The sequence below is a fragment of the Pan paniscus genome, chromosome 9 (genome assembly GCF_029289425.2).
Source record: "Pan paniscus chromosome 9, NHGRI_mPanPan1-v2.0_pri, whole genome shotgun sequence".
Taxonomy (NCBI): Eukaryota; Metazoa; Chordata; class Mammalia; order Primates; family Hominidae; genus Pan; species Pan paniscus.
In genome coordinates this window covers 63,873,633-63,900,657 of record NC_073258.2, presented here as the reverse complement: position 1 = coordinate 63,900,657, position 27,025 = coordinate 63,873,633, and the positions used below count along the sequence as shown (strand labels likewise).

The window sequence follows — 27,025 nt, the reverse complement described above, 5'->3', positions numbered from 1 at the left end:
TGCTGATCACCCCACCCTGCTGTCCTGTCAAACTGCTCCTGACTCCACTCCTTCCTGGACTAAGAGAAAGGCCACAGTTACTCTGTAAAGATCACATGTAACACGTGTTCCAGCAGCTGAAAAGAGCACCAATACTTATATCTGGGTTTACACCCCAGTGTTAGAAAGCTTTATTTGGGCCAGGCATGGCGGGTCATGCTTGTAATCCCAGCACTTTGGGAGGTTGAGGCGGGCAGATCACCTGAGGTCAGGAGTTCAAGACCAGCCTGGCCAACATGGTGAAACCCTGTCTCTACTAAAAATACAAAGATTATCCTGGCATAGTGGCGCACCCCTGTAGTCCCAGCTACTGGAGAGGCTGAGGCAGGAGAATCGCTTGAACCCAGGAGGCGGAGGTTGCATTGAGTTGAGATCGCTCCATTGCACTCCAGCGTGGGCAACAACACAAATTCTGTCTCAAAAAAAAAAAAGGCTTTATTTGGTGTTCTGACTTTAATAACAGCAGCCTTTTTTTCAATTGCAGTCTTGCTTGGGAACCACAGGATAGACAAAAGAGGAGCAACTTGGTTGACTAGGCTGTGGGGCTTTGACCCCACTTATTTAATCCCCTCAGTGGCAGCTCCAATAAATCCTGACCAGATTCAGAGATTGGGGACCACTTTACATTTCTAAATTAATGTTTTACAATAATCCTCGTAGTTATGACCTTTCATAGAACAGGGCTGAGGTTTGTAACATGCTGGAGTTGAACCAAGATCTGTGACTCAAAGCACACTCCTTTTACTACTAGTAAGTCAGCCTCCTAAGCTTGTTTAACCAGAGGTTAAATAATGGCCACAGAAAGCATTGTGGCATATGTTAAGTGCTAGATGCCCCTCCAATCTCGCTCCAAGGACAGGAGTCCTGAGTGTCCACTATAGGCATCCATTACTTCAAGACTTCCCAGGATAGTTCAGATTTCAAGAATGTCCCACGGTTATCCCTGGAAGTACACTCCAACCTGACACCACATGACCTGTTTTGAAAATGTGGTTGGCCGGGCGCAGTGGCTCACGCCTCTAATCCCAGCACTTTGGGAGGCTGAGACGGGTGAACTGCCTGAGGTCAGGAGTTCGAGATCAGCCTGGCCACATGGTGAAACCCGCCTCTACTAAAACTACTAATATCAGCCGGGCGTGGTTGCGGACGCCTGTAATCCCAGCTACATGGGAGGCTGAGTAAGGAGAACAGCTTGAACCCAGGAGGCAGAGGTTGCAGTGAGCCAAGATTGCGCCACTGCACTCCTGCCTGGGTGACAAGAGCAAGACTCCATCTCAAAAAAAAGAAAAAATGTGGCCGCGGCAGGGCGAGGTGGTTCACGCCTGTAATCCCAGCCCTTTGGGAGGCCGAGGCGGGCGGATCACCTGGGTCTGGAGTTCGAGACCAGTCTAGCCAACATGGTGAACCCTGTCTCTACTAAAAACACAAAAGTTAGCTGGGCTTGGTGGCGCGCACTTGTGATCCCGGCTACTCGGGAAGCTGAGGCAGAATTGCTGGAACCCAGGGGCGGAGGTTGCAGTGAGCCGAGATCGTGCCACTGCACTCCAGCCTGGGTGGCACTGACTCCGTCTCAAAAAAAAAAAAAAAAGAAAAGAAAAGAAAATGTGGTCAGATACCTATCGGGATCAGCCTCTTCTGGTGGGGTGGGACAGGCAGCAGCTCCAGGCCGCGCCCCCAGCACCGACCACGCGTCTCTAAGCATTGGTAGGTGTCGACTGCAGGGCTCATTCTGGGTGGAGGAACATGATTTTATTGGTTCTTTCAGTTCACCACATCCGACTCGCGTCTCGGCCCTGGCCCGCCTTGCGGACCTTAAAGCAGTCAGTCCAGGGTTTGGGGGAAACGTGCTCACCCGACGGCAGCTCACAGGACCCCGGAGAGTCCTGGCATGGTATCTCGGTCCGGACTCTCCGCTGGGCCCACGAAGGAGAAAGGCTGCCTCGGATTCCTGCGCCCGAGCCAAGGTCCGGCGCCCACGGAGGCAAGTCCGGTCTCACGGTGACCTCCCGCCGGCGCCGCCTTCGCCGCCAACCATCCAGTTCTTCCTCCAGGCCACGTTCTCCTGCGTGGTCGCTGCCTCCTGCAGAGTGGCCAGCAATAGCTGCTGGGTCCTGGCCGCCTCCTCCCTGCTCCTTGGGTCCTGCAGTGGCATCTCCTGAGGGCAGGAAGGGGAGTTCGCAGGAGCTCCAGTCCGGGGCTCTCCACCCGCCCACCCATCCTCGGGATTACCAGTTGCTTCTACCTTTAGCATTTCCTGCTTCCGCCGCTCTCCCGGGGTCACGATAACGAGGAGCGCGTAGCCCACGCCAGCCCCTGCGCCCAGCATTGCGACTGAGATCAGCATTTTCCGCAAGGAATCCATGGCCGCCTGCACAGCCAGCGGAGCGCCCACGGGAGCTCCCCGCAGCCGCAAGCTGTTGCCGCGCGGTCTCACTACCCCTTGGCGCAGGCTAGAGCGCCCTATAGCAGAAACCATAGATAAGCGGCCGGCTAGAGAGGACCTGCTCGAGGAAACGTTTGGAATCCGGAGCGCTTGGATCTCAGGTTTAGCTGAGGGGGTTGAGGTGTCCAAGAAGTGCTGGCACCAAGGGCTGAGCGCGGGGACCCTGTGTCCTCAATTCCGGGGTGGGATTGCTAGGGGGAGAGTGTGTGTCTTCATGGTTGCCGTGGGTTTTATGATTGCCCATTTTTCTGTCTTCCGACGTTTCCCGATCAGTAGAGGCCCGAGCTGTGCTCTGTGGTTTCCTGCAGTCACCCGCGCGTTTTCAACACAGCGCATGGAGGGCATCTACACACATACACATCCCTCTCCATCCCCTCAACTCTGGAACAAACACTCAAAGTCAAGTATACTGGTTGGAGAAATGGGTAATAGTTACTTATCTTTAACATTTATTTTACAAACCTATTCCTTTTCTCGTCATGGTACACACTTGGTATTGTTTGGGTTTTTTTTGGTTTTGTTGTTGTTGTTAGTGTGTGGGCGTGGTTTTGTTTGTTTTTGGAGACAAGGTCTCGCTCTGTCGCCCAGGGCTGGAGTGCAGTGGCGCGATCATGGCTCACTGAAGCCTCGACTTCCAGGGCCCAAGCGATCCTCCTGCCTCAACCTCCCGAATAGCTGGGATTACAGGCGTGCACCACCACGCCCGGCTGGTATTGCTTTTTGTTTTGCTTCGTTTTCTTTTTTGCTTTTTGAGACAGAGTCTCACTCTGTTGCCCAGCTGGAGTGCAGTGGCGTGATCTCGGCTCACTGCAAGCTCTGCCTCCCGGGTTCACGCCATTCTCCTGCCTCAGCCTCCCGAGTAGCTGGGACTACAGGCGCCCGCCACCACGGCCGGCTAATTTTTTGTATTTTTAGTAGAGAAAGAGTTTCACCATGTAAGTCAGGCTGGTCTCGAACTCCTGACCTCGTGATCCGCCCAATCCGCCCACCTCGGCCTCCCAAAGTGCTGGGATTACAGGTGTGAGCCACCGCGCCCGGCTGTTTTGCTTTGTTTTCAACCACTAAAAGGCTGGATTCGTGTAACATACTGAATTCTGCTTTACAGAAGAAAACACCTCTTAGCTGTGTGACTGATTATAGGCAAGTTCTTGTGCCCCGGTTTCTGCATCAGAAAATGAAGCTTACAACAACAGTACTTGTCTCACAGTTTTAGGATAATTAAATTAGTTATATGTAAAGCAATTAAAACAGCTCCTGCCAAAGATTAAACACCATATAAATATTCATTAAATAACATACAAACATACCAGGTTGGGAAAAATCAGTAAGCATAGGAGTCAGGAAATTCCAAGTTGGTTATCACAACTCTTGGCCCACAGGGCTTTAATCCAGGTGCCCTTGTCTCCTACCCTTGTTGCCATCCCAGTGTCTCCAGGGAGTAAGTAGAAATAAAGATCCTATCTCACCTCTTGGGCATTTTCCCCTCCCCTGAAAGCGTATAATCGCTTAGCACAGTCGGTGCTTAAGGGGCCAGGCTCCAAAGAAGATTAAAGGAACAGTTTGTGGGGTGCACTGGGCAGCAGTACTCTCCTCTGAGTTCAATCATCTTGCACTCTAAGAATCACCACCATGGCCCTTGTGCCAGGGAGAAGCAAGGAGGATGGGCTTTGGACTAGAAATAGCCCAGGCTCCTCCCAGCATCCAGAAAGTCCCAGGCTGCCCAACCCTCTCTGGGACAGAGGAAAAATTGGCAAGGTTGAAGGTCACCAGCACATTCAGGTTAGTACTTCCTCAGCCTGTGTCTGGCAGCTGGCTTACCCTCCAGTTTGGCCCAACCTCCCTGCTGTCCCTATTCAGGATTTCTCTCAAAAGTCCCATCTGCCGTCTATTGTGGTGGAATCCAGTGAGGTGAATGAAGAGAGTGGGGATCTCCATTTGCCCCATGAGGAGCTGCTGCTGCTCACTGATGGTGAGGAAGAGGACGCTGAGGCCTTCTTCCAAGACCAAAGTGAAGAGCCAGGTGAGGGAGGTGGCTCATTCAGGGGGCCACTGTGAGCTGAATGTTCTGGGCAGAGCCAAGATGGAAGTCAGTTACGGCCCCTGCATTCAGCAGTGCCAGGCACACAGCAGGTGCTCAATAAATGTGAAGATGTGGGAGAGAAAAGGCAGCTGGCAAAGTTGATGAATTGTAGAGAGCAGTTCTGGTATCAGAATGGGTGCCATCCTTTAATCTGTACTTTCTTTTTCTTCTTTTTTTTTTTTGAGACTGAGTCTCGCTCTGTCGCCCAGGCTGGAGTGCAGTGGCGCGATCTCAGCTCACTGCAAGCTCCGCCTCCCGGGTTCACGCCATTCTCCTGCCTCAGCCTCCCAAGCTGGCCAGTCTTGGGGTAATTTTATCTTTTCCTGCAGCAATGTAAACATTTTGAAAGTACAGATTAAGGCTGGGCGCGGTGGCTCACGCCTGTAATCCCAGCACTTTGGGAGGCTGAGGCGGGCAGATCACAAGGTCAGGAGATCGAGACCATCCTGGCTAACACGGTGAAACCCCGTCTCTACTAAAAATACAAAAAATTAGCCGGGCGTGGTGGCGGGTGCCTGTAGTCCCAGCTACTCGGGAGACAGGAGAATGGCGTGAACCCGGGATGTGGAGTTTGCAGTAAGCTGAGATCCCACCACTGCACTCCAGCCTGGGCAAGAGCCAGATTCTGCCTCAAAAAAAAAAAAAAAAAAAAATTACCCCAAGACCAACTACCTAAAAATAGTTTACATATTCGATACCTTCTCTTCTAGACTTTTTTCATCTCTGTGTACTGTTTTCTTTGTTTGTTTGTTTTGGTTTTGGTGTTTTTTTTTGAGACAGAGTCTTGCTCTGTCCCCCAGGCTGGAGTGCAGTGGCAATGACCTCTGCTCACTGCAAGCCCTGCCTCCTGGGTTCGTGCCATTCTCCTGCCTCAGCCTCCCGAGTAGCTGGGACTACAGGCACCCGCCACCACGCCCAGCTAATTTTTTTGTATTTTTAGTAGAGACAGGGTTTCACTTTGTTCGCCAGGATCTCCTTACCTCGTGATCTGCCTGCCTGGGCCTCTCGAAGTGCTGGGATTACAGGCGTGAGCCACCGCGCCCAGCCCCGTCTGTGTACTGTTACAGAAGCTACTTTTTTTTTTTTTTTTTTTTTTTGAGACAGAGTCACCCTCTGTTGCCCAGGCTGGAGTGCAGTGGCAGGATCTCGGCTTACTGCAACCTCTGCCTCCTGAGTAGCTGGGGCTACAGGTTCAGGCCACCACACCCGACTTTTTTTTTGTATTTTAGTAGAGATGGGGTTTCACCATATTGCCCAGTCTGGTCTCAAACTCCTGAGCTCAGGCAATCTGCCCGCCTCAGCCTCCCAAGAAGCTACGTTCTTTTGAGCATTTACTATGTATCAGGTACTATGCTAAACACTTTTACTTCATGATTTTCAGAACAACCCAATGAAGGTACTTCCCCTTTATAAATGAGAAAATTGAGGCTGTGAGGTTAGGCTCTTAGTGATATAATTGCTCTATTTTTTTATAAGCAAAAAATACCACAGAAATGAATTTTTAGCTCAAGTGCAGCAGTTTATCATGGCCCATTGCAGCTTCGACCTCCCAGGGTTCAAGCAGTCCTCCCAGCTCAGCCTCCTGAGTAGTTGGAACTACATGCCTGTGCCACTATCCCGGGCTCATTTGTTTTTGTAGAGTTAGGGGTGTCACTTTATTGCCAGGGCTCAAGCAATCTGCCCACCTTGGCCTCCCAAAGTGCTGTGATTATAGATATGAGCCAGCATGCCTGGCCTAGTTTTGTAATTTGATAATATATCAGTAATATTTTTCTCCCCTCTCTTCCTCCATCCCAGGCTGGGCTTGGAGCCCACAGGACCCTAGAAGTCCTTTAAGAACATTTAACGCTGGACTCAGCTGGGGGCAGGACGAGGATGAAGAAGATGCTTGTTGGATTCTTGAAGACACAGCGTGTCTGGAAGCCACCAACCACTGTCCCTTCTGGGACTCAACAACAGGCTCCCGTGTTTGTAGAAGCGGCTTTGTGGAATATTCCCATCTCCTGCCTCCTAATAGCTTTGAGGGTAAGTATTGTTCCCTCCCCCTCAAATATCTCATCCAGGTTTATGAAGCTCCTTATACCCATCCTCTTACAATCTCCTTTTACAGGTGACAAAAATGAGGCTTACAGGTTAGGCCACTAGATTATACAAGTCAGTCAGCGCAGGGGTTTTGATTCAGTTCCTGTCTGCTGCTTTTAGGAGCTCGTTAGTTGAAACTGGGGAATGACCCAATTGTACCTTCTCTTTTCAGCATTCATTTTGTGCTAAATATTGCGCACATCATTGTATGTAATCTCCGTAACTCCAAGTTATTCTCACTCTGCAGATGAGTAAACTGGGGAACAGAAACATTCAGCAATATGGCACCCAGCTAGTAAATGTGGAAGCCAGGACTCAAATTCTCACTTTGCAGCCAGATAGCTTGCAAAGACAGTTCTTCAGCCCTCTCCTTGCCCACAGAAATACTAGGGTCAGGACTACTAAAATGTCTTTAATGAGAGCCTTGAATCAAGTAAGCAAAGTAGGTGATGCCCCTGAACGGGCCTAGCTCCTGCACAGTCACAGTCCAGCCATGGGACCCTTGTTCCAGGCAGGGCAGTCGCACATCAGGGTCCTCATCTGAGAACTGAATCAGGGTCCCCTGAGGGTTTAGAACCCTCAAGCATTCTGATAGAAGCTGGTAAGCCCTAGGCAGACCTCCCCGGGCAACAGCATCCCATGTGCCTTTGTCCAGCAGTAGTTGGAAAGAGCCTGAAGAAGCCACAGCCCCCAGGTTCTGAGCATCGGCGTGCATGAAGTGGAGGCTTGAGGCAGGGTGCCCAGGGCATAGAGGTGTTTGGCCTGGGCCACCCTCCAGGAGGCTATTCATGTGGGCCACAGCCACAGGAGAGAAGTCCACCCCCAGCACATCCACTGGGTGTGGAGATTTGGTGTAGAGGCCTGTACATAGGCTGGAAGTCCCACAGCCCACATCCAGCACTCGCAGAGGACTGGCAGCCTGTGCCTCCTGCAGCAATGGCAGTAGGAGCCCCTGGACTTCCTCGTATCCAAAGAACCAGTCGAAGGTGGGGACAGTGCCCAAACGAGGCTGGGCATGCAGCCGATCCCAGAGACAGCGGTCTGCCAGGCAACTATCAGCCAGTGAGCCTGTGGGCACGGTTGGAGGGTGTCACTTGGTCTATGTCGCCACTGCAAAAACGTCGTATATACACACTGGCGTCTTTTTTTTTTTTTTTTTTTGAGACAGGGTCTCACTCTGTGACCCAGGGTTGAGTACAGTAGCACAATCATGGCTCACTGAAGCCTCCACCTCAGCCTCCTGAGTAGCTAGGACTATAGGCGCCATCGTGCCCGGTTAATTTTTTTTGTAGACAGGGTCTCGCTATGCTGCCCTAGGTTGGTCTCGAACTCCTGGGCCAAGCGATCTGCCCGCCTCGGCCTGGCAAAGTGTTAGCATTACAGCCGTGAGCCACCACGCACGGCCCACCGTAGGGTTTGAGAATCACAATTTCAGGGACTACACTCCTGAGTCACGAGGAACCCACCTTACCCTCCCCAATCTGCCCCCACCTTGCCCTCCCCACTCTGCCCCCACCTCCCTACCCGCAAAGGGGCGGCACGTCCCCATCATCAGGCTCGGCAAGTGGAGCATTCGACGCAGCGCGGCCATCTGGAGATTCGGGTAAGTTCGACCAGAGAACCTTATGTGAAGCGTCCACCCTACTCCAGCCGGAGAGGCCTGAGGTCCAGGGGAAGATCTGCAAATTCCGCGTAGCAAAAGGCGGCGTACAGCTTCCCCGAACTCTGCAGTCTCGGAAAAAAGAACGCGGACAGACTATGGTAGGAACGGCCTTTATTGGCTGCAGCGGGAAGTGGAGGAGGGTATACAGCGTCCGCAGACCTGAAATCAAATGAGAAAGTGTGAGCACCCCGATGGAGGAGCCAGCTGGATCTCGGTTGTCCTTCTCCGAGATTCCCGGTGTCCCGGCGCTTGAGGATAGAACCAGCGGATGGGAAGCCGCCAGCACCGAAGACATGACGCCGAGGGGGCCAGAGCCCTTTCCCTCTTCCTCCGTACATTACGGGGAGCGGTACCACAAGCCCGATCCCCGCCAAGAAAAGGAGGGTCCTGAGACCCCGCCTAGAGCCTTCCACCCGGCACCTCCACTCCTCCCGGCACCCCCACCACTCCCGGCCGCCCAATCTGGCTACTACAGCTAAAACCGCACTTACTAGCTCATCGCCCTCCAAAAGACTTCCCGAACCGCGGAGCTCCTTTATATAAACCGAGGACCCGCCCCCGAGTTGCGATTGGCCCGCGGAAGGCCGGGGCGGAGCCCCGCGGATCTGGCGCTGAGCGGAAGTACGGACCGTGAACTGGCGTGGAATCGCGACTATGGGAGCTCCGGGGGGAAAGATCAACCGGCCCCGAACGGTGACTGTGTGGGGGCCGCGACTTTGTTTCCTCAAGCGTCCCTGAGCCCTTTTATCTCGCACGAGATGGGATCAGTGGGGGGCCGGGGCTGCCTGGTGGAGGGGCCCCGGGTCGCGGCGAGCCCACTCCATCTGATTCGCATCTTTCTCCCCGGCAGGAGCTGAAGAAGAAGCTGTTCAAACGCCGGCGGGTGTTGAATCGGGAGCGGCGTCTGAGGCACCGGGTGGTCGGGGCTGTGATAGACCAAGGGCTGATCACGCGGCACCACCTCAAGAAGCGGTCGTAAGTACTAGACCCTCTTCCTGTTGGTCGTCTCTACCGAGTCTTCCTCCCTGCAGAGCTCCGGAGCAGCTTCACCTCTCAGCTCACCTTGTGCACTGACGCTTATGCGGGGAATGTCTGTCGGCTGTTAGTTCCTAAGCTCTGATAGCCTCTCACAATACCTGTAGCAGACAACCTTTCTTTGGGTTTTGGATTCTGTTAAGAATCTCAGGAAAGCCGGGGGTGGTGGCTCACACCTGTAATCCCAGCACTTTGGGGGGCTGAGGCGGGCGGATCACCTGAAGTCGGGAGTTCGAGACCAGCCTGACCAACATGGTGAAACCCCGTTTTTGCTAAAAACACAAAAATTAGCCAGGCGTTGTGGCCGGCACCTGTAGTCCCAGCTACACGGGAGGCTGAGGCAGGAGAATTGCTTGAACCTGGGAGGTGGAGGTTGCAGTGAGCCGAGATCACGCCACTGCACTCCAGCCTGGGCCACAGAGTGAGACTCCGTCTCAAAAAAAAAAAAAAAAAAGAATATCAGGAAATCTGTTGGCTCTCCACTCTCCAAGTAATGTTATACATTCACACAGATTTTTATAAGTAAACTTATTTTTACATACAGAAAAGTGCACACATAGGCGCATAAAACTCGAAGAATTTTCCCAAAGGCACTCATAGGATTTCACTTGTAAGTTTCAAGGCCTCCTGTGTCTTGAGGAAGAGTTCCCATCCCATTAATTACTTTCTGTGTCCTTTTTTTTTTTTTTTCCTCTTTTTTGAGACAGAGTCTCCCTCTGTTGCCCAGGCTGGAGTGAAGTGGCATGATCTCGGCTCACTGCAACCCCTGCCTCCTGGGTTTAAGCTATTCTCTTGCCTCAGCCTCCCGAGTAGCTGGGATTACAGGCGCTCCCCACTGCACCCGGCTAATTTTTGTATTTTTAGTAGAGACGGGGTTTCACCATGTTGGCCAGGCTGGTCTTGAACTCCTGACCTCAGGTGATCCGCCCACCTCAGCCTCCCAAAGTGTTGGGATTACAGGCATAAGCCACCGCCCCCGATCTATGTCCTTTCATTAGCTTCTTCAATGTAAATATTTAGGGTTTCTATTACTATTTATATTATATTTATTTAATACTTTTCCTTTTTTTTTTTTTTTTTTGAGACGGAGTCTCGCTTTGTCGCCCAGGCTGGAGTGCAGTGGCGCGATCTCGGCTCACTGCAAGCTCCGCCTTCTGGGTTCACGCCATTCTCCTGCCTCAGCCTCCCGAGTAGCTGGGACTACAGGCGCCCGCCACTGCGCCCAGCTAATGTTTTGTATTTTTAGTAGAGACAAGGTTTCACCGTGGTCTCGATCTCCTGACCTCGTGATCCAGCCGCCTCGGCCTCCCAAAGTGCTGGGATTACAGGCGTGAGCCACTGCGCCCAGCCTATTTAATACTTTTTCTATAGCCAGAACTATTTGTGTGACCTCAGTTGGTTCAGGTTAACCTAGCTCTCTTTATTTCCACTTACCCATCAGGTCCAGTGCACGTGCCAACATTACGCTGTCAGGGAAGAAGCGCAGAAAACTCCTCCAGCAGATCCGGCTTGCCCAGAAAGAGAAGACAGCTATGGAAGGTGAGGCTGGGACAGAGGTGGGTGAGGGGAATCCTGGATTTATTTGGGTTAATACTTCCTTCTTCCCTTTACTCAGTGGAAGCCCCTTCAAAGCCAGCCAGGACTAGTGAACCACAGCTCAAAAGGCAAAAGAAGACAAAAGCCCCCCAGGATGTAGAAATGAAGGACCTTGAAGATGAGAGCTAAACCTCTTCCACTAGAAGATTCTCAACTGGAGCCAGCCTTCAGACTCAGTGGTTGTTTCAGAGGACTTTGACAAAAGCAAGGCCCCTTTTCACTCTCCAGATTTCCTCCTACCTAATGGCCTACTGACCTCCCCTAGAGGGATGTCTTTGGAAGGGAAGAAGGTATAGAAGAAAGATTGGAGAAGGGCCTCTCTAGCAGTCAACTCCATTTGTAATAAAGCCCTAGCACTCTGAGATGTGTGTGATTAAATGTAGGAATGGGGATGGGTCATGAAAAGATTGGGGAGTATGGAAACAAGACAGTGAGGAAGCAGTACCCACAGCTTCCTTGTGCAAATGCAACAAGATGCCAGCCTCTGCCCTCAAGAGTGGTGGTGCCTGGCCGGGTGCAGTGGCTCACGCCTATAATCCCAGCACTTTGGGAGGCCGAGGCAGGTGGATCACCTGAGGTCACAAGTTCGAGACCAGCCTGGCTAACCCTGTTTCTACTAAAAATACAAAAAATTAGCCGGGCGTGGTGGTGCACGCCTGTAATCCCAGCTACTTGGAGGCTGAGGCAGGAGAATCGCTTGAACCCCGGAGGCGGAGATTGCCTACCGGGGTATTGCTTGAGGCCAGGAACTCAAGGCTATAGTGTGCTGTGATCTCATCTGTCTCCTTAGTGAGTGATACTCTAACTTTCCATTTATGACAAAGATACAGGTTATTCGAGAAGTTGAAGTTACAGTGAGCCAAGATGGTCCCACTGCACTCCAGCCTGGGCAACAGAGTGAGCCATTGTCTCGAAAAATATAGATAGATAATTGTAGGGATAGCAGAGGTAAAGGTCCTGATACCAGTTCTGCCACTGCCTCTGTGTGACTAAGGTAGGCAAGACACCTTACCTCTTCTGTCTTACTTCTTTTGCTGCATTATATTTTCATTTTAATTTATATATATATATTTATTTATTTTATTTTAATTTTTTTTTTGAGACAGAGTCTCACACTGTAGCCCAGGCTGGAGTGCAATGGCATAATCTCAGCTCACTGCAACCTCTGCCTCCCGGGTTCAAGCAATTCTCCTGCCTCAGCCTCCTGAGTAGCTGGGATTACAGGCACCTGCCACCAGGCCTGGCTTATTTTTTGTATTTTTTAGTAGAGACAGGGTTGCAGTATGTTGGCCAGGCTGATCTTGAACTCCTGACCCTGTGATCTTCCCACGTCGGCCTCTAAAAGTGCTGGGACTACAGGTGTGAGCCACCGTGCCCGGCCACCCCTGACTAATTTTAAAAAATTTTCTGTAGAAATGGAGTTTTACCCAGGCTGGTCTCAAACCCCTGGACTCAAGCGATCCACCCACCTTAACCTCCCAAAGTGCTGGGATTACTGGTGTAATAATAATAAAAAAAAAACTTTCAGTAAAGAGAAGAGATTAGTAAAATGAGCCCCCGTATATGCCCTCTACTTAGATTTACCAGTTGTTAACATTGTGCTACACTTCTGTATCTGCATTTTTCTTGTCCTTATTGAATGAAATCCTTTGAAAGTCAAATATAGACAACATGAAACCTTACTCCTAAGGACATCCTTCTATGTAGCCAAAATACTGTAATCACAGCTAAGACATTTAACATTGATTAAATACCTAATATGTATTTTTATTTTATTTTATTTTACTTTGATACAGAGTCTTGCTCTGTCGCCAGGCTGGAGTGCAGTGGCGCGATCTTGACTCACTGTAACCTCCGCCTCCAATGTTCAAGGGATATTCCTGCCTCAGCCTCCTGAGTAGCTGGGACTACAGGCACCTGCCACCACGCCCACCTAATTTTTGTATTTTTAGTAGAGACAGGGTTTCACCATGTTGGCCAGGATGGTCTCGAACTCTGACCTCAGGTGATCTGCCCACCTCAGCCTCCCAAAGTGCTGGGATTACAGGCGTGAGCCACTGCACCGGCTATTTTTCTGTATTTTTAGTAGAGGCGGAGTTTCACCATATTGGCCAGGCTGGTCTTGAACTCCTGACCTCAAATGATCCACTCACCTCGGCTTCCCAAAGTGTTGGGATTACAGGTGTGAGCCACTGTGCCTGGCCCACCCAATGGTTTAGTAGCCATGATGATCATTACCTGAATTAGTTATTACTGTGTTACAAAATGGTGATTTTCCAATACTGTCATTCATTCATTCATTCATTCATATTCCTATGACATTCTATAAAGAAGAGCCCAGGCCATGCATGGTGGTTCACTCCTGTAATCCCAGCACTATGGGCAGCTGAGGCCAGGGGATCACCTGAGGTCAGGAGTTCAAGACCAGCCTGTCCAACATGGTGAAACCCCATCTCTACTGAAAATAAAAAAATTAGTCAGGTGTGGTGGCCTGCACCTGTAGTCCCAGATACTCGGGAGGCTGAGGCAGAAGAATCACTTGAACCCGGGAGGGGGAAGTTGCAGTGAGCCGAGATCGTGCCACTGCACTCCAGCCTGGGTGACAGAGCAAGACTTCAGCAACAAAAAAGAGCCCTGCCCCTTTTTTATTATCACTATGAATTTACAGATTTTTTCCAATGTTACAATTTATTGCTAACACTTTTTCATGCTGAAATTATGACAAGTTTGGCAAATAATAGCTTCTTCAAGTTGGTCCCTAAGTCCTTATGACACAACCACAGTATTTGAGCACTTCATTGCTTTCTGGCACAATAATATATTCCAGACTCACCTATTACTTTCCCTGCCTAAGAACTTGGAGTCAGCAATTTCACTAGTAAAAAATTATTATGTCCAGTTGTTTTCCCTGTGCAATATTTCACTTAATGTTCAGTGGTTTTTGTTTGTTTTCTTTTCTTTTTTTTTTTTTTGAGTCTCGCTCTGTCCCCCAGGCTGGAGTGCAGTGGCGCAATCTCAGCTCACTGCAAGCTCCGCCTCCTGGGTTCACGCCATTCTCCCGCCTCAGTCTTCCCAGTAGCTGGGACTACAGGCGCATGCCATCATGGCCAGCAAAGTTATTTATTTATTTATTTATTTATTTATTTATTTATTTATTTTGAGACAGAGTGTTGCTCTGTCACCCAGGCTGTAGTGCAGTGGCGCAATCTCGGCTCACTGCAACCTCCGCCTCCCAGGTTCAAGCGATTCTCCTGCCTCAGCCTCCCGAATAGCTGGGATTACAGGTGCACGCCACCACGCCCAGCTAAGTTTTTGTATTTTCAGTAGAGATGGGTTTGCACCATGTTAGCCAGGATGGTCTCAATCTCCTGACCTTGTGATCTGCCGGCCTTGGTCTCCCAAAGTGCTGGGATTACAGGCGTGAGCCACTGCGCCTGGCCTTATTTTTTTTTTGAGACGGAGTCTTGCCCTGTTGCCCAGGCTGGAATGCAATGGCATGATCTCGGCTCACTGCAACCTCCGCCTCCCGGGTTAGAGCGATTCTCCTGTCTCAGCCTCTCGAGTAGCAGGGATTACAGGCATGCGCCACCATGCCCGGCTAAGTTTTTTTAATCTTTAGTAGAGACAGGGTTTTAGTAGAGACAGGATGGTCTCAAACTCCTGACTTCGTGATCCGCCTGCTTCGGCCTCCCAAAGTGCTGGGATTACAGGTGTGAGCCACCGTGCCTGGCCATTTTTTATTTTTTGTAGACATGGCTTCGCCATTTTGCCTAGGCTGGCCTCCAACTCCTGGGCTCAAATGATCCACCTGCATCGGTCTCCCAAAGTGTTGGGATTACAGGCATGAGCCACCACGCCCGGCTAATGTCCAGTTTTAAACACAGGAAAAGTATTCTTTTGACATTGAACTGGCCGGTTGTGATGGCTCACGCCTGTAATCCCAGCACTTTGGGAGGCTGAGGTGGGCGGATCACTTGGGGTCAGGAGTTTTAGAGCAGCCTGGCCAACATGATGAAACCCTGTCTCTACTAACAATACTAAAACTAGCTGGGTGTGGCAGCACATATCTGTAGTTTCAGCTACTTAGGAGGCTGAGGCAGGAGAATCGCTTGAACCTGGAAGGCAGAGGTTGCAGTGAGCCAAGATTGTGCCACTGCACTCCAACCTGGGCGACAGAGCGAGACTCTGTCTCAAAAAAAAAAAAAAAAAAAAAAAAAAAAAAAAAAAAACACGAAAAAAACGAAGGCCGGGCGCGGTGGCTGAAGCCTGTAATCCCAGCACTTTGGGAGGCCGAGGCTGGCGAATCACGAAGTCAAGAGATCGAGACCATCCTGCCTAACACGGTGAAACCCCGTCTCTACTAAAAGTACAAAAAAATTAGCCGGGCGTGGTGGCGGCCGCCTGTAGTCCCAGCTGCTTGGGAGGCTGAGGCAGGAGAATGGTGTGAACCCAGGAGGCGGAGCTTGCAGTGAGCCGAGATTGGGCCACTGCACTGGGAGACAGAGCAAGACTCCATCTCAAAAAAAAAAAAAAAACGAAAAGAAATTGAACTGTGTTCAGATGCAGTAAGGAAAGGAGAGGAGGAGATAGGAAAGAGAAAGAAAGACATTTTCAACGGCTTGGCATGCTCAATCCTTCATAGTTTTGTTCTCTCTGTGCCTAACAGGGAAAAGGAACTTACTGTGTTCTAGGAACTGTTAGAAGTTGAGTGTAGCTCTCGCCTGTAATACCAGCACTTTGGGAGGCCGAGGCGGGCGGATCGCGAAGTCAGGAGATTGAGACCATCCTGGCTAACACGGTGAAAACCCGTCTCTACTAAAAATACAAAAAATTAGCCGGGCGCGGTGGCGGGCGCCTGTAGTCCCAGCTACTCGGGAGGCTGAGGCAGGAGAATGGCGTGAATCCGGGAGGCGGAGCTTGCAGTGAGCCGAGATCGCGCCACTGCACTCCAGCCTGGGCGACAGAGCGAGACTCCGTCTCAAAAAAAAAAAAAAAAAGAAAAGAAAAAGAAAAAGAAAAGTAGGGCCAGTAGGGAATATGAATTTTATTCTAAGTATAATGAGAAGTATTAAAGTTGTTTCTTCTAGCTGTATTTTGCTTTTTATTATAGAAAAATCTCAAACATTTACAAAAGTAGACAAAATATGAAAATATTACTCATTGCCCAGCTCCAACCATCAGTAATCCCCTGTTCCCAACTTATAATTTCTTCTTTTTTTTGAGACAGAGTTTTGCTCTTGTTGCCGAGGCTGGAGTTCAATGGCACGATCTCGGCTCACCGCAACCTCCGCCTCCCAGGTTGAAGCGATTCTCCTGCCTCAGCCTACCTAGTAGCTGGGATTACAGGCATGTGCCACCACACCCAGCTAATTTTGTATTTTTAGTAGAGACGGGGTTTCTTCATGTTGGTCAGGCTGGTCTCGAACTCCCAACCTCAGGTGATCTGCCCGCCTTGTCCTCCCAAAGTGCTGGGATTACAGGTATGAACCACTGCGCCCGGCCCAACTTAAAATTTCTTTTCTTTTTTTTTGAGCCGGAGTTTCGCTCTGTCATCCAGGCTGGAGTGCAGTGGTGAGATCTCGGCTCACTCTAACCTCCGCCTCCTGGGTTCAAGCGATTCTCCTGCTTCAACCTTCCAAGTAGCTGGGATTACAGACACCCGCCACCATGCTCAGCTAATTATTTGTATTTTTAGTAGAGACAGGTTTTCACCACGTGGCCAGGCTGGTCTTGAACTCCCGACCTCAAGTGATCCGCTCTCCTCAGACTCCCAAAGTGCTGGGATTACAGGTGTGAACCACCTCGCCTTGCCACTATCCCCATTTTAGAGAGGCAAAATCAAGGTACAGAAAAACTTGCCCGTGGTAACTAGCTAGAAAATGATAGAAGCACTTGGGTCCGGGCAGTCTAATTCCAGAGTCCTTCAAACTTCCTCTTGTCACTGTTGTCATTCAAAGAGGAGTTTCTGTATCTAGCATTTACGCTAAGCTCTACATAAATTATCTCAAGTGACCTTCACAAAGTGTGTGAGATGGAGGTGTCATGCTCGTTTCACAGACAAGGAAACAGTTTCCAAACAGCTGGGTCACTTGCTCAGGGTTATTTTACTAATAAATGGCAGATAGGAATCCAGATCTGTCCAACTCCAAAATGAACACCCTTAGATTATGCAATCTCTAAGGTCAAGAAATACATTCTAGTCTCACAGCTGGAAGAATTCATCTGGTTCAAAAGCTTCCTTTCACAGATCTGAGGCCCTGAGAAGGGAAGTGTTGGGTCCAAGTTTGAGGCAGAGCTAGGGGTAGAAATTGCCTCAGATTTACCGTCCTAGAATGATGCTTGGTAATAGGTGGTAGAAACACTGTAAATGATTGAAATTCTAAAATGTAAGAACAGACAGGGCACTGTGGCTTATGCCTATAATTCTAGCACTTTGGGAGGCTGAGGTGGGAGGATTGCTTGAGGCCAGGATTTCAAGACCAGACTGGGGAACATCTCGAATTAAGAAAATTTAAGTAAGTAAAATTTAAGAACAAACACAAAATCATGCATGAGGGCTGGGCGCAGTGGCTCAGGCCTGTAATCCCAGCACTTTGGGAGGCCCAGGTGGGTGGATTATCTGAGGTCAGGAGTTCAGGACCAGCCTAGCCAACATGGTGAAACCCCGTCTCTACTAAAAAATATAAAAATTAGCCAGGTGTGGTGGCGGGCGCTAGGAATCCCATCTACTCAGGAGGCTGAGACAGGAGAATCGCCTGAACCTAGGAGGTGGAGGTTGCAGTGAGCCGAGATTATTCTGTTGCACTCCGGCCTGGGTGACAGAGCGAGACTCTGTCTCAAAAACAACAACAACAACAACAAAACCTGCTATATCCTCATCACCTATAACAGTGTCTGCCTGGCATGTAGTAGGTTCTGTTTTTTTGTTTGTTTTGTTTAAGACGGAGTCTTGCTCTGTTGCCCAGGCTGGAGTGCAGTGGTGCAGTCTCAGCTCACTGTAACCTCCACCTCCCGGGTTCAGGCGATTCTCCTGCCTCAGCCTCCTGAATAGCTGGGATCACAGGTGTTTACCACCACGCTGGCTAATTTTTTTTTTTTTTTTTTTTTTTTTTGAGACTGAGTCTCGCTCTGTTGCCCAGGCTGGAGTGCAGTGGTGCAATCTCGGCTTATCACAACCTCCACCTCCCGGTTTCAAGGGATTCTCCTGCCTCAGCCTCCAGAGTAGCTGGGACTATAGGTGGGCGCCACAATGCCCAGCTAATTTTTTGTATTTTTAGTAGAGACGGAGTTTCACTATGTTGGCCAGCTTGTCTTGAACTCCTGACCTTGTGATCCCCCTGCCTCGGCCTCCCAAAGTGCTAGGATTATAGGCATGATCCATCATGCCCAGCCCGAGGATATAGCTTTTAACAAAATAGGCCAAGTCTCTATTGTCAAGCAGCTTATTTTCTGTTTCATTCAATAAACATAATAAAAATAGCTAATGCTTATCTAGTGCTTATCATTGCTGGCACCAAGTGCTATACAATGACCATACTACACATTTCAATTTTCGTAACAACCCTTTGAGGTATTTGTACTATTAATATTACCTCCTCATTTCCAGAAGAAGGAACAGTTATGGAGTGGTTAAGTAAAGTATACAACTAGTCGGTAGAAGAGCTGGAACCTGATCTAGGTACACTGGCTTGAGTGAGGGCTCTTGATGAGGTGTTCTGGCTCCCTATACAGTTAGCAAGCTCTATCTCTGGCAGGTGTGGGGCTGTGAGTTAGACGAAGGTCCCTATGCTGGGAAGCTGTGGGAGAGAGAGAAGCTTAAATAATGAAGACGGATGGAAGGCTGTTATTCATACTTGCTACTGGGAGGACATCTTCAGGCTAGCTAGCCCAATTTGTTTTGGGCTCCCTCTCCCTCCTTCTCTTTCTTAGTTTTTCTTTTTCTTTTATGAGTTTTCTCTTCTTTCCATCTCTTTTCTGCTTTCTCTCTTCCCTTTTCTCTCTCTCTCTTGTAAAAGTATTTTTGTAGGAGGGGTGCAGTGGCTAACACCTGTAATCCCAGCACTTTGGGAGGCTGAGGCGGGCGGATCACCTGAGGTCAGGAGTTTGAGACCAGCCTGGCCAACATGTCTCCAATTAGCTGGGCGTGGTGGCACATGCTTGTAGTCCCAGCTACTTGGGAGGCTGAGGCAGGAGAATTGCTTGAACCTGGGAGGTGGAGGTTGCAGAGACGAGACTGCACTCCAGCCTGGGCGACAGAATGAGATTTTAAAAAAAGCCTGGGTGCGGTGGCTCTTGCCTGTAATCCCAGCATTTTGGGAGGCTGAGGTGGATGGATCACTTGAGGTCAGGAGTTTGAGACCAGATTGGCGGACAGGGGAAAACGTTGTCTCTATAAAAATAAAAAAATTAGCCAGATTTGGTAGTGGATGCCTATAGTACCAGCTACTTGGGAGGCTGAGGCAGGAGAATCTCCTGAATCTGGAAAGTGGAGGTTGCAGTGAGCTCAGATCTCACCACTGCACTCCAGCCTGGGTGAGGGAGTGAGACTCTGTCTCAAAAGGAAAACGAAACAAAACAAAACAAAAACAAAGAGAGACTGGCTGGGTGTGGTGGCTTACTCCTGAAATCCCAGTGCTTTGGGAAGCTGAGGTGGGTGAATCACTTGAGGACAGGAGTTTGAGATCAGACTGGGCAACATAGCGAGACGCTCGCCCCACCCACCTGCAAATCCCTAACTCTGAAAATATTTAAAAAGTAGCCAAGTGTGATGGCGCACGCCTGTAATCTCAGCTACCTAGAACGTTGAGGTGGGAGGATGTCTTGAGCCCAGGAGGTCGGGGCTGCCGAGAGGGGTGATCCTATCACTGCACGGTCACAAAATAAACAACAATAACAACAACAACAACAAAAAAAAAACCTTCCTATGCTTCATTTTTTTAAAGTCCTGAGTTGAACATTTTGTATTTTTGGCGTTAGGAAAAATGATTAAAATACCCCTGTGAGTGGCCGCGGCCAGTTTTAGTCTCTCTCTCTCTCTCTCTCTCTGTGTGTGTATTGGGAGTCTTGCTCTGTCGCCCAGGCTGGAGTGCAGTGGCGCGATCTCGGCTCACTGCAATCTCTGCCTCCCGGGATCAAGCGATTCTCCTGCCTCAGCCTCCCGAGTAATCGGGATTACAGGCATAAGCCACCACGCCTGGCTAATTTTTGTATTTTCAGTAGAGACGGCAGGCTGGTCTTGAACTCCTGACCTCAGGTGATCCGCCCTCTCGGGCTGTCAAAGTGCTGGGTTTATAGGCGTGAGCCACCGCGCCCGGCCTAGTCTGTACGTCAATAGGCTTTTGAATAAAGTGGTTGCATATAGGGCGAATCGGCTTCCTGCTATCATCGTCCCGGGATTATGCTCTGGGACTCCGACAGGGTGCGGAACTAATGTAAGAGGGTCGAGGACATCGCCGGATTAATTTTCCTGCGAGGCCTAGTAGCTGGTTCCTTTCGCGTTTCCTGTCAGCGCGCATGCGCCGCCTGCGCTCCGCCGCTCGCGCCTCGGGTTCGGCTCGGGCTCCGGGATGTCCGCGCTGTGCGACCCTCCCGGGGCCCCAGGGCCACCTGGGCCTGCCCCGGCCACCCACGGTCCCGCGCCTCTCAGGTAGTTAGAGCCCTTGGCACCTTCCCCCCACCGCGCGGCCCCGCGCCTATCCCTAGCCTTCTCGGTAGAAACCCGGATCCTACCTCGAGAACTCACGTCAGGGTTCTCAGAGAGATTCTTGGTCAGGTCCTCCCAGAACTCAGGGACTGCTTCACCAAAACTCAGGGCTCCAGTGCCCGCCCTCCCGACCTCGGGCCTGCCTCTCGCTAGACTCCAATGCCTAACTACCCTCGACCCCGGGCTTCCTCTCCCAAGAGTCGGGGGTATCAGAACTCTTGGGAACCCAGCTGCCCGGGCCATTTTTGACCCTAGGAAACCCAGGGTCCTGACTTCATAGAGACTCCCTGAGACCCCAGGCCCAGAAACAGAATGCAGTCCGGCTGAGATATTCCCTTATATTAGGGTGTTTTTTGGAGGAAACAGAGGAATGGCACTGTTAGAGCCTTATCAGCACCTAGAGGATGCTGTCTTCTTTGACAGAAAAGGCGATAAGAGAAAGGGGATTTGCCACCTCCCATGACATTGGCTTCTGAACCTCTGAGACTGAACCCATATATGTTTTAGGAGGGAAAGGGTTGAAAAGCATTATTACTCTGTGCCCTGGGACACCCTGATGTCCAAGCACATTGAGGGTGCTGAGTAGGTGGTGGTGGTTGATGTGGTGGTAGGTGACTAAGATTTTGCAGAATATGGGAAGAAACAGATGTTAGGAGGGAGAGCCCTTAATAAGGTGCTTACAATTTTTTTTTTTTCCCATTAAGAGATTTCAAGGTGCTTGTGTTGTGGGATGGGGCGGGGCGGGGGTGGTGGTAGAAGGTGATAAAGTGGAAAGGTGTTTTTTTTTTTTTTTTTTTTTTTTTTTGAGATGGTCGCCCTGACTCCCAGGCTGGAGTGCAGTGGCGTGATCTCGGCTTACTGCAACCTTCGCCTCCTGGGTTCAAGCGATTCTCATGCCTCAGCCTCCTGAGTAGCTGGGATTACACCATGCCTGGCTATTTTTTTTTTTTTTTTTGTATTTTTAATAGAGATGAGGTTTCACCCTGTTGGCCAGGCTGGTTTCGATCTTCTGACCTCAAGTGATCCACCCTCCTTGGCCTCCCAAAGTGCTAGGATTACAGACGTGAGGCACCTCAGCCAGCCTGGAAATGTTTTTAAAGCAGATATTATAGAAACACAAATATAGTCAATTCAACAAATATTTATTGACTACCTTCCATATACTGTGTACTTCAATAGAAGTGGATTCAGTGTTGAAGAGCACAGAAATGGTTCCTACACTCTTGGCGCATATAGTCTGATTGCTTAACCTTGATTTCGTTCTTTTTTTTGACGGCGCACACAGTCTGGGGTGCAGTGGTGTGATTTTGGCTCACTGCAGCCCTGCTTCCAGGGCTCAAGTGATCCTTCTGCCTCAACCTCCCCAGTAGGTGGGACCGCAGGCACATGCCACCATGCCTGGCTAATTATTATTATTATTTTTTTTGTAGAGATGGGGTTTCACTATGTTCCTCAGACTGGTCTTGAACTCTTGCGCTCAAGCGATCCACCAGCCTTGGCCTCCCAAAGTGCTGGGATTATAGGCGTGAGCCACTGAAGTCAGCCTTGATTTGTCTGTAAAATGGGATCATAATAGTACCTAACTTATTGAACTGTTGTCAGGATTGAAATAATACACGCAAAGTACTTAAAAGAGTACCTGATATATTCTAAGAGTTATCTATTGCTGATATTATTACTGTTGTCATTGAAAGAAACATAGTTTTGGCCGGGCACGTGGCTCACGCCTGTAATCCCAGCACTTTGGGAGGCCGAGGCGGGAGGATCACAAGGTCAGGAGATCGAGACCATCCTGGCTAACACGGTGAAACCCCGTCTCTACTAAAAATACAAAAAAAAATATTAGCCGGGCGTGGTGGCGGGCGCCTGTAGTCCCAACTACTCGAGAGGCTGAGGCAGGAGAATGGCGTGAACCCAGGAGGTGGAGCTTGCAGTGAGTGGAGATGGCACCACTGCACTCCAGCCTGGGCGGCAGAGCGAGACTCCGTCTCGGGGCGGGGGGAGAAAGAAACATAGCTTTTATTGAGTGATTAGTGTGAATCTGGTATGGAACCTAAGTGCTTTTTTTTCCCTCAGGCCATCCTTCTGCAGAACTTAAGTGCTTTATAAACATTCTCAACCAGGCATGGTGCCTCACACCTGTAATGCCAGCACTTTGGGAGGCTAAGGTGGGCAAACTGCTTGAGGCCATGAAACCAGCCTGTGGAACATAGCCAGACCTCATTTCTATAAAAAGGTTAAAAAGTTAGCTGGGTGTCGTGGCATGTGCTTGAAGTTGCAGCTACTCAGGAGGCTGAGATGGGAGGATGCTTTGAGTCTGGGAGTTCGAGACTGCAGTGAGCTGTGATCTTGGCACTGCACTCCAGCCTGGGTGACAGAGCGAGACCCTGTCTTGAAAAACAAAAACAGGGCGGGAGCAGTGGCTCATGCCTGTACTCCTAGCACTTTGGGAGGCTGAAGTGGGCGGATTACTTGAGGTCAGGAGTTTGAGACCAGCCTGGGCAACATGGTAAAATCTGTCTCTACTAAAAATACAAAAATTAGCCAGGTATGGTGGCACACACCTGTAGTCCCAGCTACTCTGGAGGCTGAGGCAGGAGAATTGCTTGAACCCAGTAGGCGGAGGTTGCAGTGAGCCAAGGTGGCGCCACTGCACTCCAGCCTGGGCGACAAAGCAAGACTCTATCTCAAAAAACAAAACAAAGGCCGGGCGCGGTGGCTCACGCCTGTAATCCCAACACTTTTGGAGGCCGAGGGGGACGGATCATGAGGTCAGGAGATCGAGACCATCCTGGCTAACACGGTGAAACCCCATCTGTACTAAAAATACAAAAAATTAGCTAGGCATGGTGGCGGGTGCCTGTAGTCCCAGCTACTCGGGAGGCTGAGGCAGGAGAATGGCGTGAACCCAGGAGGCGGAGCTTGCAGTGAGCTGAGATCATGCCACTGCACTCCAGCCTGGACAACAGAGCGAGACTCCATCTCAAAAAAAAAAAAATTATCTTATGAGGGAAGTATTTTTATTATCCCTATTTAACATAAAAGGCAAAGCTCATACAGGAAAGGTAAGTTGCCTAACATCTCACAACACTCTTAAGTCTGTTTCTTTTGCTTCCTTGTAGTGCTCAGGAGCTGTCCCAGGAAATCAAGGCTTTTCTGACTGGCGTAGACCCCATTCTGGGCCACCAACTTTCAGCCCGGGAACATGCTCGCTGTGGTCTTCTCCTGCTCCGTTCTTTGCCACCTGCTCGGGCTGCTGTGCTTGACCACTTGAGAGGTGTCTTTGATGAGAGTGTCCGGGCCCACCTGGCTGCCCTGGATGAAACCCCTGTGGCTGGTCCACCTCACCTCCGTCCACCTCCACCCTCCCATGTCCCTGCTGGTGGACCTGGTCTAGAGGATGTGGTTCAGGAAGTGCAGCAGGTGCTGTCTGAGTTTATCCGGGCCAACCCAAAGGCCTGGGCACCTGTGATTAGTGCATGGTCCATTGACCTCATGGGGCAACTGAGCAGCACGTACTCAGGCCAGCACCAGCGTGTTCCCCACGCTACTGGCGCTCTTAATGAACTGCTACAGCTGTGGATGGGTTGTAGGGCCACGCGTACATTAATGGACATCTATGTGCAGTGCCTCTCGGCTCTCATTGGTAGCTGCCCAGATGCGTGTGTGGATGCCTTGCTGGATACCTCTGTTCAGCATTCTCCACACTTTGACTGGGTTGTGGCACATATTGGCTCCTCTTTTCCTGGCACCATCATTTCCCGGGTTCTCTCCTGTGGCCTTAAGGACTTTTGTGTCCATGGTGGGGCTGGAGGTGGAGCTGGCAGTAGTGGTGGAAGCTCTTCTCAGACCCCCTCTACAGACCCCTTCCCTGGATCTCCTGCCATTCCTGCGGAGAAACGGGTGCCCAAGATTGCCTCAGTTGTAGGCATCCTAGGTCACCTGGCCTCCCGCCACGGAGATAGCATCCGACGGGAGCTCCTGCGAATGTTCCATGATAGCCTGGCAGGGGGATCTGGAGGCCGCAGTGGGGACCCCTCCCTTCAGGCCACGGTTCCCTTCCTACTGCAGCTGGCAGTCATGTCACCAGCTTTGCTGGGCACTGTCTCTGGAGAGCTTGTGGATTGCCTCAAGCCCCCAGCTGTGCTGAGCCAGCTGCAGCAACACCTTCAAGGATTCCCCCGAGAGGAGCTGGACAACATGTTGAACCTGGCTGTGCACCTGGTGAGCCAGGCCTCTGGGGCAGGTGCCTACCGCTTGCTGCAGTTCCTGGTGGACACAGCTATGCCTGCTTCGGTCATTACCACCCAGGGCCTGGCTGTGCCAGACACCGTGCGTGAGGCTTGTGACCGGCTAATCCAGCTGCTGCTGCTGCACCTGCAAAAACTGGTTCATCACCGGGGAGGGTCTCCTGGGGAAGGGGTGCTAGGCCCGCCCCCACCTCCCCGCTCGGTGCCCTTTTTAGATGCGCTCAAAAACCATGTTGGAGAGCTGTGTGGAGAGACGTTACGATTGGAACGGAAGCGCTTCCTCTGGCAGCACCAGCTCTTGGGCCTGCTGTCTGTCTATACCCGGCCTAGCTGTGGACCTGAGGCCTTGGGCCATCTGCTGAGCCGAGCCCGAAGCCCTGAAGAGTTGAGTTTGGCCACCCAGTTATATGCAGGGCTAGTGGTCAGCCTCTCTGGCCTCCTGCCCCTGGCTTTCCGAAGCTGTCTGGCTCGGGTGCATGCAGGGACATTACAGCCTCCCTTCACGGCCCGGTTCCTGCGCAACTTGGCACTGCTAGTAGGGTGGGAACAGCAGGGTGGCGAGGGCCCTGCAGCCCTAGGGGCGCACTTTGGGGAATCTGCCTCAGCCCATCTGTCTGACCTGGCTCCTCTCCTGCTACATCCTGAGGAGGAAGTAGCTGAAGCTGCTGCCTCTCTCCTGGCCATTTGTCCCTTTCCTTCTGAAGCCTTATCCCCCTCCCAGCTCCTGGGACTGGTAAGGGCTGGGGTGCACCGCTTCTTTGCCTCTCTGAGGCTGCATGGACCCCCAGGTGTGGCCTCAGCCTGTCAGCTTCTCACCCGCCTGTCTCAGACATCCCCAGCTGGGCTCAAGGCTGTCCTGCAGCTGCTGGTTGAAGGAGCCTTACATCGAGGCAACACAGAACTGTTTGGTGGGGAAGTAGATGGGGACAATGAGACTCTCTCAGTTGTTTCAGCTTCTTTGGCTTCTGCCTCCCTGTTGGACACTAACCGGAGGCACACTGCAGCTGTGCCAGGTCCTGGAGGGATTTGGTCAGTTTTCCATGCTGGAGTCATCGGCCGTGGCTTAAAGCCACCCAAGTTTGTCCAGTCACGAAATCAGCAGGAAGTGATCTATAACACCCAGAGCCTCCTCAGCCTCCTGGTTCACTGCTGCAGTGCCCCAGGGGGCACTGAATGTGGGGAATGCTGGGGGGCGCCCATCTTGAGTCCAGAGGCAGCCAAAGCAGTGGCAGTGACCTTGGTGGAGAGTGTGTGTCCCGATGCAGCTGGTGCAGAGCTGGCCTGGCCCCCCGAGGAACACGCCCGGGCCACCGTGGAGCGGGATCTCCGCATTGGCCGGCGCTTCCGCGAACAGCCCCTGCTCTTTGAGCTGTTAAAGCTGGTAGCAGCTGCACCCCCAGCCCTGTGCTACTGTTCCGTGCTGCTTCGGGGGCTGCTGGCCGCCCTCTTGGGCCATTGGGAAGCCTCTCGCCACCCTGACACGACCCACTCCCCCTGGCACCTGGAGGCATCCTGCACCTTAGTAGCTGTCATGGCTGAGGGAAGCCTCCTGCCTCCGGCCCTGGGTAATATGCATGAAGTATTTAGCCAACTGGCACCTTTCGAGGTGCGTCTGCTGCTGCTCAGTGTCTGGGGTTTTCTCCGGGAGCATGGGCCCTTGCCTCAGAAGTTCATCTTCCAATCAGAGCGGGGTCGCTTCATTCGGGACTTCTCCAGGGAGGGTGGAGGTGAGGGTGGACCCCATCTGGCTGTGCTGCACAGTGTCCTCCACCGCAACATCGACCGCCTAGGTCTTTTCTCTGGCCGTTTCCAGGCACCTTCACCGTCCACTCTCCTTCGACAGGGGACGTAGCCTTTTCTTGCTCTGGAAGCCCAGGGAGGTTGAGCAGTGAGAGAGGGAAGGGACTAACGTGCTACGGAAGGGTGGAGGTTTCTCTTCTAAGTCCTTGGTCTAAAGAGCGCTGTCACTTTTTTCTCTCCCACTTTTTTTTTTTCTAAATAAAATTTGCCAACTTGAGAAAACCAGTCCAGTGCTTGTGTCATGCTGAGAGCGTGCAAAGTCTGACAGCGCCTGGCTCTGGACGTTCCCGCCCCGGCCTGAAGCCCCGCCCCCTGCGATAATTTGGAGTGCGCA

General features: G+C 51.1%; 5 protein-coding genes and 1 non-coding gene across 6 annotated transcripts; 3 read left to right on the top strand and 3 right to left on the bottom strand.

Moving 5' to 3' along the window:
• Nucleotides 1-1,766: 1,766 nt before the first annotated feature.
• On the bottom strand, nt 1,767-2,639 carry LOC134731237 (ubiquinol-cytochrome-c reductase complex assembly factor 3). The gene is made up of 2 exons (XM_063608520.1): nt 2,282-2,639; nt 1,767-2,194 (listed from the first exon to the last, which is right to left on the bottom strand). Exons 1-2 carry the CDS (start codon nt 2,513-2,515, stop codon nt 2,033-2,035), a joined length of 396 nt encoding a protein of 131 aa, XP_063464590.1. The 5' UTR covers nt 2,516-2,639; the 3' UTR covers nt 1,767-2,032.
• A 767-nt stretch (nt 2,640-3,406) lies between these two features.
• Nucleotides 3,407-6,676, top strand: LBHD1 (LBH domain containing 1). Its single transcript, XM_063608519.1, has 3 exons — nt 3,407-4,261; nt 4,340-4,502; nt 6,360-6,676. The coding sequence occupies exons 1-3, from the start codon at nt 4,112-4,114 to the stop codon at nt 6,674-6,676; spliced, it is 630 nt and encodes a 209-aa protein (XP_063464589.1). The 5' UTR covers nt 3,407-4,111.
• Nucleotides 6,677-7,036: 360 nt separating this feature from the next.
• CSKMT (citrate synthase lysine methyltransferase) lies at nt 7,037-8,935 on the bottom strand. Its single transcript, XM_003828495.5, has 3 exons — nt 8,799-8,935; nt 8,169-8,466; nt 7,037-7,712 (listed from the first exon to the last, which is right to left on the bottom strand). Exons 2-3 carry the CDS (start codon nt 8,233-8,235, stop codon nt 7,057-7,059), a joined length of 723 nt encoding a protein of 240 aa, XP_003828543.1. The 5' UTR covers nt 8,236-8,466; nt 8,799-8,935; the 3' UTR covers nt 7,037-7,056.
• On the bottom strand, nt 8,543-8,691 carry LOC112441275 (small nucleolar RNA SNORA57). The gene has a single exon (XR_003029212.1). It is a non-coding gene; the product is annotated as a small nucleolar RNA SNORA57 (small nucleolar RNA).
• C9H11orf98 (chromosome 9 C11orf98 homolog) lies at nt 8,857-11,300 on the top strand. The gene is made up of 4 exons (XM_063608521.1): nt 8,857-9,000; nt 9,158-9,282; nt 10,784-10,881; nt 10,958-11,300. Exons 1-4 carry the CDS (start codon nt 8,962-8,964, stop codon nt 11,065-11,067), a joined length of 372 nt encoding a protein of 123 aa, XP_063464591.1. The 5' UTR covers nt 8,857-8,961; the 3' UTR covers nt 11,068-11,300.
• A 9,124-nt stretch (nt 11,301-20,424) lies between these two features.
• On the top strand, nt 20,425-26,913 carry INTS5 (integrator complex subunit 5). The gene is made up of 2 exons (XM_003828491.5): nt 20,425-20,584; nt 23,764-26,913. The coding sequence occupies exons 1-2, from the start codon at nt 20,505-20,507 to the stop codon at nt 26,741-26,743; spliced, it is 3,060 nt and encodes a 1,019-aa protein (XP_003828539.3). The 5' UTR covers nt 20,425-20,504; the 3' UTR covers nt 26,744-26,913.
• Nucleotides 26,914-27,025: the final 112 nt, after the last annotated feature.